This window comes from Notothenia coriiceps, unplaced genomic scaffold (assembly GCF_000735185.1).
Source record: "Notothenia coriiceps isolate Sejong01 unplaced genomic scaffold, NC01 NC01_scaffold00033693, whole genome shotgun sequence".
Classification (NCBI taxonomy): Eukaryota; Metazoa; Chordata; class Actinopteri; order Perciformes; family Nototheniidae; genus Notothenia; species Notothenia coriiceps.
In genome coordinates, this window is record NW_011366394.1 from 555,384 (window position 1) to 566,238 (window position 10,855).

Sequence of the window (10,855 nt, forward strand, 5' to 3'; positions counted from 1 at the left end):
CGGGGAAAACGATCTTCAATACTCCGAAAAGAACCCCACCAGACTACTTTGCCCCTCCCACAGAGGGATGTCCTTATCCTTTTTCGTTTTCGTTATGTCAAGCGATAAAAACTCTCGATCTTCTCTCGAATTATTAATATTTTTGGACCCCGGCGGCTCGAGTTCAGGGCGTTCCGTTTCTGGCCGAAACGCTGGCTTATATGCTTTCACAAACTCACAGCAGGGGGGTTAGACTGTGTGTTTTGGAAAGGGTTAGATGCCTTCCTTAAGTTTTAACGGCTTTTTTTCCTTCTCATTTTGACTCAAAAATGTCCTTTTTTAAAGCACATCTAGTGTTCATCAAGTAAACGTGTGTATCAATGAAGTTAAATCACTTTTCGATGGATGCTTCAGGTAGTTCGCTGTCATGTTTCTCCTCATCTTCCCTCTTCCCTCTTTCGCTGTGCTCCTGTGATGTACACCCTCTAATTCACTCCCGCTGCCAAAAAGCTGCTCGTGTTCTTGAGAGCTTTCCCCCACCTCCTGCGCCTCTATATCTTTCTTTCATCGTCTCACTCTCCACCTCCCGCCTCGACCACATTTTTTCTCCTTTCTTCTTTCACACACTCGTCTCGTTTCTCACTCGTCATCTTCTGCTGCTTTCCTGTTTGGTTTCACTTTCTCATCTCCTTCAGCCTGGCGTCTCACCACCATACTTCCTCTCTCTCTCTCTTGTTCCTTCTCAAGTGTTTGTAAATCTGTTAGCGAGCAGCATGTGAGTTTGTTTACGTCTGAGTGTTTGTTCCTGCAAATTAGCAGTCTGTCAACCCGCATGCATCGGAGTTGTCACAGAGAGATTACAGGGATTATAGCAAAGGCCTGCACTAGATTACACTGACAGTGACACGTTCAAGATAACCTGCTGACTGGAGGCTGTCGATAGTTAGTGTCGGGCAACAAAGGTCTACCAAAAGCTGTTGGTATCAGCTTAAAAAACTCACAAAACAACATAGTGATATTAATTGTAGTGATATTAATTGTAGTTAATTTTGAAGCTTTTTATGCTTTAATTTCGTTTTGTATTTTGAGTCTGTCACTCTTGTATTCAGCTATTTGTACGATATCTTCACTGCTGAAAGAAAAGGACTAAAAAGTCAATTGAAACAATCAACGTGTTTTAAAGAGGACATATTAGGCGCGTTCACACCGCAGTACTTTTCCCACAAAGGTTCATCAGAACTTAGTTCATGAGAACTCTTTAGTTCTCATGAACTAAGTACAGATCGCGTTCACACCGGAATAAGTCCCTGAGTGAGGATTAGGCAAATGAAGCCGCTGACGTCACTTCTTCTTCTTCTGCTTTGGGTTTACTGGCAGGCCGCAAACAATTTCACCGCATATACTGCCCCCCGAAGTCCCCGGAGTTGGGGACTGGCTTCAGTAGAAGCTGCTGGGACTCCCAGCAGCTTCTACTGAAGCCTTCCGAGTAAATCGCCAGAACACCTCCAGAACACCTCCTCATCTCCACCGCTCCCATGTTTTCTTTTGTGTTGCCATAAGTTAGTCTCTCTGCGTTTGTGCGCAGGGCTAATGCTAATGCTAATAATGCAATGCGAGGATAATGACCTACTTGAGTGCAAGTATCAGTTACTTTTTCTAATTAATAGTATTTTACAGTTTTACACTTTTAAGTTACGCGTCTAACATGTTGGAATTCAGCGACGTAACTTGTCTTGAGCGTATCAGATTTTGTGTTTAGTAAGTTTCATTGAACTCGGTCGTCCCAATTAATTAATATATATATTAATGTAGAAATGTAATTTTCTTTATGCTGTCTTTTAGTATACATTAAATAAATCGACTATTCGATACACATCATTCACACTGTAGCTGAAACTAGATATCTAATATTAGGCTTAATATACAAATTTCTTGTGCCCTTATATTTGCGAACTGTTTTCAAAATCTAATCCTAATGGCTTTTAATGTGTCAGGTTGTAAAGCACTTTTGAAGTGCACGCTTGCTGGTTGNCGACACCTCCTCATCTCCACCGCTCCCATGTTTTCTTTTGTGTTGCCATAAGTTAGTCTCTCTGCGTTTGTGCGCGGGGCTAATGCTAATGCTAATAATGCTAATGCGAGGATAATAAAATGGCGGCTTCACAAAACTTTTTGGGAGTTTTACGGGGCGTGGTTTGCATTCCGCCCAGCCAATCAGACACAGGAACCTTTTTCTCCCACGAAAGTCCCTGCTCTCTAGCAGGGAAAAAAAAGGGGGTAAAAAGGTTCTCATGAACTCATTTTAGTTCTAGCTCTTTTTGGTATGAATGCGACATTTCGGAACTATATCGGAACTAAAGTGGGAAAAGTACTGCGGTGTGAACGCGGCTATTATCCTCATTTTCAGGTTCATATTGTGTACCTTTGTGTGGGAGAGAAACTCCCTCTAGGGAACTTTAGGATTTTAGCCCTTGAAGACCATTTACATGCACAAAAACCCAAACTTCAGGAAAGGGAAAACTCCAAAAAGCAAAATATGGCCCCCTTTAATCAATGATTTGGTTCAAACATGTTCAAAATGAGTTGGTTGTAAACACTTGGTAAAGCTACTTCATGGATCAACTTTGACCTGCCTTACATATCACGGTGCGGTTTAGTTTTGATCAGATTTGATTGACAGACAATCCACTGAATCCTGCACATGGATCACAATCTATTTTGTGAAATAACCAAAACTCCATCTTTAACTTTGGCAGAAAATAGTGTTCATGACTGAGAAAATCCATTGTAAGAATGTTCCATAATAATCTTACTTTTACTTCTGTAACCTCTGAGGATTTTCTAAACATGTTTCAATCAGGAGAGATGGTTTTGATGTAAGAATACATATTTATTGTATTGAGATACACAAATGAATGTAATGGTGATTTTGGCGATTAGGCCCCGTTGTGCAGGAAGTATCATTCGGGAGGGTAGAACCGATCCGATGAAACCCCCCTGGGGTCTAGACACTGGTGGTGGTGAATAGATGGTTGGGTCTGTCTGAAGGGGAGGTGCTTAGCTTGACCCTGGATTCAGAGGGACAGGTGGTGAAAAGGGGTGGAGGAGGGTTGCGTCAAGTCACCTGAAATGACAGCTGACAGAGGGGAGAGCAGATTTAAAAGGTTTGGCAGAGCGCTTTGATAGGCTCTTGGGAATAGAGCGAAGTGATTGGTTAAGCTGGAGAGTGACGCCCCCGATCACTTATTGAGAGGAGAGAGTAGTTACGTAGGAATAGTGAATAGACGGTCTTCCTGGTTGAACTTACGCTGAGCTTCATTTGTCTTAGAAAGAGTCAATAAACACCAGAGAAGTTTGCGTTAAACTGACAACAGTCCTAAAGTTAAGGGCTACATTTCATCATCAAAGTGCGTTTTCTGTTCATTAATAATAATAATAATAATAATAATAAATGATATTTATATAGCGCCTTTCAAGGGACCCAAGGTCGCTGTACATGGTGGTCAAACAAAACAATCAACGGGCAAACCAAATAAATAAATAAAGGAAGCCGGGGGACCAGAAAAGTCCTAGGGCCCGAAGGCCAGGGTGAACAGGTGTGTTTTTAATGATGATTTGAAGATGTCCAGGGAGGCAGCATTACGGATCTTGGCAGGGAGTGCATTCCAGAGGGTGGGGGCCGCAACACTGAACGTCCTGTCAGCAACAGTTCGGAGGCGAGAGCGGGGGATGGAGAGCAGGCCCGTGTCTGAGGACCGCAGACTCCGAGAAGGGGTGAACGGATGGAGGAGGTCCGATAGTACTAGGGGGGCCCGGGGTATGGAGGGACTTGTACGTGACGGAGGCAGTGTTTGTAATTCTGAATCGGACTTGACCCGGCAGGCCAGTGGGAGGTGGGATGAGGTTGGGGGTGATATGCGTGCCATGGCTTGGCTGCGGGTGAGAAGCCTGGCGCAGAGTTTCTGGACGTATTGGAGCCTATCCCAGGGTGTTTGCTGGGAACCCCGGACAGGACTCATTGCAATAGCAAAGACGGGAATGTAATGAAGGCGTGTACGAGAGTTCTGGCCACAGAGTCAGAGAGTGAAAGGCACGAATTCTGGCTAATGTTTTTTAGGTGGAGACAATTTAAAAAAGGGAGCTTCCTGTGTCTGTCCGTCACGTTGACTCGCTGTCCGGCTGCCAGTACGTCCTGTCACACAACCATCTCATCACAGCTTGCGGGTTCTGTGCACTTCACACTAAGAGGGCAAAGAGTGTCTCTGAGTAACATATGACTATGTCCTTCAGTTTTGTCCGTAAACGATCATCCGGTCCACTGAACACTATGCGGGTGAATTGCTGACGACTCCAAGAATCTCAGTGTGAAGTTGTTGGATGAGCGGTTATGAGAAAGCGTGTAAGCAGCAAAAACTGGAGGCAAGGATTCCTACAGGGTCGTTTTTCACTGGCTCTTAGTCTGTTTGAATTTGCGGTAGAAACGACAATTAAAATCACTAGACTAGGAAAAAGTCTTAGATCATTTGAATAAACAAAGAAAAATGTTGAATTCAATCATTCATCGTTCTTTATATAGCCCAATATCAACAAAATGTTAGTTACCTTTGTCTCAATGGACTTCATCAGTTTGTTACAGACAGTATGCAGTATGACTAAGGCAGATGTATCGTTAAGGTTTAACGGTAACTTACTACCTTTTTATCGAATACCGCTTTCGGTGCCGATCTTTAACGGTCCTTTTGGAGAAAAAATTAGGTAAGCTAACTAAACAAAATTGTGAACAAAACTAACATTGCGCTTTTCATTTAAATAAATACATAATATTTCACATCAAAAAAGAAAACAACAGTGTTTTAAACAAATGGTAATAAATAATCTGAAGGACACGAACTGTAAACAGAAGAGCTTGACATTGTTAACAAACTAAGATAACCTCAGTTTACCTCACTAGTAATCATTAACCCATGTTTGTATAATTGAGTTAACTCTGTGTGTTGCTGCTAGCATACATAACACCTGACGTGGAAACGTTACTCGTGGATGGAGCTAAAGAGCTACTAGAAAGACGGTGCATTTCTCCGTCTGGATGTGGAGCACTTTTGCTAAATGTTTAGACAAATTGCTCGTGTTACCGCCCTGACATGCTAAACTCTTATTGTACTTTAGGCAACGAGCATCGAGACGGGTAAAGTTTAACCACACCTCGGAGCGCGTTCTCTCCGCCATATCCTCCGTGTGTGTGTTGCTGCATGTAGCAGCTGCGTGTGCGTAAACTGCCCCGCCCCCTCACACACAGACGGGAGAGAAATCGATACTAAAATAATCATAGATGCATTTTGCAGTCTTTTTGCATGTTCTTTAATAATAATAATAATAATTCAGCCCCGGGGCCCGTTTAATACCGGGGCTCGGTAACCATCCCTAAGTATGACAATACGACACCCTCTGTCCTTAGACCCTCTGTCCTTAGACCCTCACATCGTACAAGGAAACACTTCCGGAGAAAACCCCACAGTTTAAAGGGGAACATGGGAGAAACCTCAGGGAGAGCAACAGAGGAGGGATCCCTCTCCCAGGACGGACAGACGTGCAATAGATGCTGTGTGTAAATTGAAGAGATAATACATTTTACAACATAGGTAGACCAAATGTTTGGAAATGCTTGTCTGTAATAAGAAGATGAATCCACGAGGATGTCAACAATCCTGTGGGAGCCATCAGGGAAGTAGTATGATGAAAGTCAGGCAGGACCACAGTGACAGGTTCAGCCACGACTCAGGATCCCGGCGTAGATAGACACCAAAAAGACATTTGGGGGAAGCTGGGTTATTCGGACCATGAGAGTACACAGGTACACACTGAGAGAAGGAAGAAGTAAGGTGTCCCCCGACAGTCTAAGCCTATAGCAGCAAAACTAGGGGCTGAATCTAATCAGCCCTAACTATAAGCTTTATCAAAAAGGAAGGTCTTATTGACACATTTTTCAGGAGAGACTAATTGAAGCACTCGGTACAGTGAGGCTCCTACTACCAGATCATGTGATTTGATTCTGGAAAGAGGGAGACAAGAAATGACTCAATGATGGCTTTTAGTAAAGACATGGTATTTGTTTAGCCTGTTCCTGTAATTACCTGCTTCTTTTACCAGATAAATGATCATTTCACAATGTTTCAATTTTCTAAAGACGCTCATAACCTGTAGTTTATGCACACCTGAGGACTAGGAAGTAGTGAGCAAAGATGGATGATTGTATATGCCTAAGCTCTGACCTATCCCAACCTTTCTGGCATCAATATGTTAACAACAAAAACATCGAATTTCAAATGTTTTTTTAAAGTTAATCACATATCAGATAATATATTAGAATTGCAAACATGTTGATTTGTTATCCTCTGAAAATGTTAGTCTCAGCTTGTGTTCTTCCTTATTGCCGAATGCAAACGTCTTTTCAAGTTGCATCCTGCCATCTGCTGCATCGCAATATGTAGATTCGCTGCTTAATCAGACAGTCAACGTTTTTTCGTGTCGTTTTTTACCTGCAATAAGTGAATAATATCATCACTTAAATAATATTTTAAGATTGTCGAGTTCTTCAGGTTTTTTTTGGCCTGTATTCAAAGTTTGCCCGAACCTGAGAGGCTTGAGGGCAACAGAGGAAGCATGGACAACTACAATCCTTTTTCCTGTCTTTTATATTCAGTTCAACAGTTTTCCTAAGATACTTAAAAAAAAAAAATACAAAACAAAAAAAAAATGTTAATAACATTCAAATGAAATGATGTGTGTGTTTTACAGGCAGAGTTTTTGATCCTAACAAACACTGTGGAGTCCAGGATCCTGAGACTAAGCGACCCTGCACCCGGTCTCTCACCTGCAAGGTAACACACACGCACCCACGCATACACATATATACACATTAGTGTTGTCACGATACCAACATTTTGGTTTCGATACCAAGTCAAGAATTGCGATTCCGATTCTTTTTTGATACTTTTCTTAAAAAAAAGGGAAACAGTCTTAAATGTAATTATTGTGCTTTATTTCACACCAGAACCATAACACAAACTTTTAAACAATGAGAACAATAAATAAAATAAACGACTAGAATTTGTATTAAATACAATTAAGCATCATCTATAAACAACTTTTTTGTTTTTCGCTTCTGGAGTTTTTTTTGTCAACAAGCCGTGCAGCCATGCTTCTCGCTTTCTCACATGCTCTGGCAGCTAGCGCGTGCACGAGAGAGGGGAGGGGCTTAGAGCGTGCTTGAGAGGGGAGGGACTGCAGGCACGGCTGCAGTGCAGGGAGTGGAAGGAAGCAGAGCGCTGAACACACACGGCTCTTATTAAAACTGCGCTTTCTCACCAGAGTACTTTCCCCCGTCATCTTTAAAGTACCGATACAAATGAAACGGAGGAATCGTAACGTTTTTAACGGCAGGGTATCGCGGTCCCTTTCAAGTATCGGTGCAACACTACTATAAATACACATTTCTGACTGCTTCCTGTCTAAGACCATGTGACCAGGAAAAAAGCTTTGTTTATTTATGAGGGTAAAAATATTAAAGGATCTACTATCATCCCTTCTCCATTAGGACCCCCCCCCCACACACACACACACACACACACGCAGATATGACCCTGTCAGTGTCTCAGTTAATTCAGGGTGCTGAGGCCTAACAGGGCCCACACTCCCCCTGATGTGGTAATTATAGATGTCGGATGAGGCTACAACATCTTCCAGCTATAAAACACTCTTTTTACGGCCCTTTAATTACTCCTAGCGAGCAAGCAAGCTCGACTAATCACTTTAAACGGGTTATTAAGTCATTAGAGGTGTGTCGGGGTAGTGTGAGGATATCTTCTCTCAGAGTGGCTGCTGAGAATAATCACGTTTTCTTAATTGTTGTTTGTATTTTATCGTTGCCGTCTTTATTTACACTTAGATCACAATTCAACGAAAGGGACCTATTTCCCGAAAGAGTCTTTATGTTGACATGATCGTTTGATATATTTTATGAACCTTCCAAAGCTTAAGTGGTGTTCCCCAAAAGGATTGTAACTTTAACTGCTCTTACAAATGATTTTAGATTAGGGAGTTACTCCTAACTACTCCTATGAGGCTAGGAGTGTCTTAAATCTGTCTTAAAAGGAAACTTTGGTTCAACCTGGACTATCATTTCCTGTGTTTTGTGTCAAATGGAGACGAATACATCTCTGGGATTAATCAGATGTATTTGCAATTTAAAAGAAAAACAGCAAGACATTTTTTATTTTCTTGCTAATTTCTGAGGTTTTTTCCCTAAATGTACTTCTTTAATCTCATCGTATCTTATTTCTTCATCGATTTGTCTTTTTTCCCTTATTCATGAATGTAATCTCAAATAATATCCAAGTAGTTTATGTACATTTTTTAATTATAGGTCCATTATTAAGTGAAAGAGACCGTAGCAGGCAAAATGGAAAATACGGTCCAGGTGAAAAATATAGAAGTTTCCCTTTTTAAGAAGCTTCTGTGCTTCATCTTTCAAGTGTCAGACTTCATACCAAGAATTCAGATTTCATGTTATTATATTGTAAAACAAAAACATGGATTTCTCTTACCAGTTTATCATCCATTTCTTTATTACAAGATCACACGTGTATTTGTTTTATCTCTCCCCTAAAAACTAGCAAACACTAGTAACTGATTAATCATGATCGATTGACAGCACTAAAAAAACACCTGTTACCGTTTGATCTCAGATTAAATGTGTTTTAAAGGTATATTTCTCCCGAGCAGCTGCTAAATGGATCAAAGATTGTTATTTGGAATATTTCTGAAGGTATTAGATGCACTTGTTAGGTCTTAAGGCATTTCAAGACGCCTCAATATTGTCTTAGAGTGAGTACAGGAACACAAATGTCTTTCAAAAGCAAAGAAACTACCCGTTTAAACCAGTATGTCACCATCCACACACACATCCTTTGGAGCACCGCTGGAAAACCAAATGTTTGTTAGCTGGTTGCTTTCCAAATTAGTTGGAAGGGCGGACAGGCTCGCCACGCACCGACCGTATTTACCCGAGCTAGTCCTGCGTGACATGGGCAACAGCATGGTGAGGAGATTATGGAAAGAGCCATGATACGAGCCCCTCAGATCAGTTTCTTTCATTACCAAAGTCTCAGTGGAAATAAGGTGAAATCTGTTGTCGGTGTTTATTAAACACCAGGTATGAAAAGAACCTCTCTGTGTGTGTGTCCACAGACTCACTCCCTCACGCACCGCAGAGCCGTCTCAGGCCGAGGGAAACACTTTGACGTCCTGCTGGCCGAACACAAGGGGCGGGCCAAGCTGACCCAGGGAGCGAAGGAGAAGGACGCATCGCAGGGAAGGAAGGAAGGAAGCCTCACGCCACAGGAGACCGCATCTCCCAGCAGGCCGCACTGCACTAACGGACGCACGCTGTCCATGCTGAAGCTGCGGCTGGCTAACGCACACATACCCAGGTACGATGTTCACACACATGCACGTGTCGACATCAAATCAAAAAACATGCTTACAAAGTAAAATATTTCAGAGCTGAAACTGTAGTTGACGCTAAACTTCAGATATATTTGTAACTAAATTCCACATTTAGATATTTAGTTGCTTATAATTTAAAAAACTACGCCTATTATTTGCTTCCTTTTAAATATTTATTACAGTTGCATCAAGTTGAACCATTTTCTTGTTTTCCAACTGATGTATTTTTATTAATCTTTACGTTCTTTAAGACAACTTTTGAATGTAATCTGTACTTTTAAAGAAAAGTCTCATTACCTTATTATTTATTAAGTTTTATTTACGTTGTAGCTGACAGTTATTTAATATATCCTACTCAAATATGACTTTGATTTCCTTTTTCACATCACTGCTGGAGTTGTACTGGGCCTGAAATGTGAAATCCTAGTCAGTTAGTTTCTTCCCACCAGGGGATGCTGTAATCAACAGTGCGAGAAAAACAACAATATTATCTTCCCATGTGAAAGTGTGACAAGAAACTCATTTCCTCTTTCTCTACACATAACATGAAGAAGAGGAAGTTAATTTTATCACTGCAGAAAAGATTGAAGTATGACTTTAAAGGTCCCATGTCATGGCCATTTCTACAGATCATAATTCCATTGTTGAGGTCTACTAGAATAGATTTATATTGTTCAATTTTCCAAACTCACATTGGTTTCTCATACAGCATCTCTGTATAGTATGTGTATTCACTCTCTGTCCTAAACGGCTTGTTGGAGCTCCTGCCCCACCCCCCCTCCCTGTGAGCCAAGTGTGCTCTGATTGGTCAGCTTGCCCACTCTGTTCTGATGAGTCCACCACCGTTACAGCAGAACATCAGTGATTATGTTTTACAATGGCGTTCAGTGTTTCCCATGGGATGGATTCATAGCAGCGGTGCTAAGGCACGTGGGCCCAGCATAATGTGAGCGCGGAGCGCGTGGAATTGTTTAGTGTGTGCGCGTGCGAAGTGCGCCCCGCAAATTTGTTTCTATGTGTCAGCACAAGAAAGGCTCTTGAGGCCTAGTACCAGGGCCGGTTCTAGAGAATTTGCTGCCCTAGGTGAGATTTTAGACGAGATTTTACATGTAAAGAATAAATGAAAAATCTCTACAAAAGACAAATACACTGCAAAAACAGAAACTTATTGACATAGGTAATAGACGTCAAAATGGCTTCAAATGTATTCAGTATTGTATGAACATGTTTGAATTGGGGGGTGGACGTCACATCCTCTAGGGGGGTCCGGGGCAATGTCTCAAGACTTAGCAAAAATACACCTTTATTGAACATACAGTAACACAAATACTACAAATCCACATAACAAACAATCAAAAATGAAAAAGGGTCG

General features: G+C 41.6%; 1 protein-coding gene across 1 annotated transcript in view; it reads left to right on the plus strand.

The window, feature by feature from the left end:
• Positions 1–10,855, plus strand: part of atxn7l1 (ataxin 7-like 1) — a 32,314-nt gene that overhangs the window by 15,233 nt on the left and 6,226 nt on the right. The window contains exons 4-5 of the mRNA XM_010790051.1: positions 6,775–6,857; positions 9,226–9,467. Of these exons, the coding sequence (XP_010788353.1) occupies positions 6,775–6,857; positions 9,226–9,467 (325 nt within the window). The remainder of the gene's footprint in view (positions 1–6,774; positions 6,858–9,225; positions 9,468–10,855) is intronic.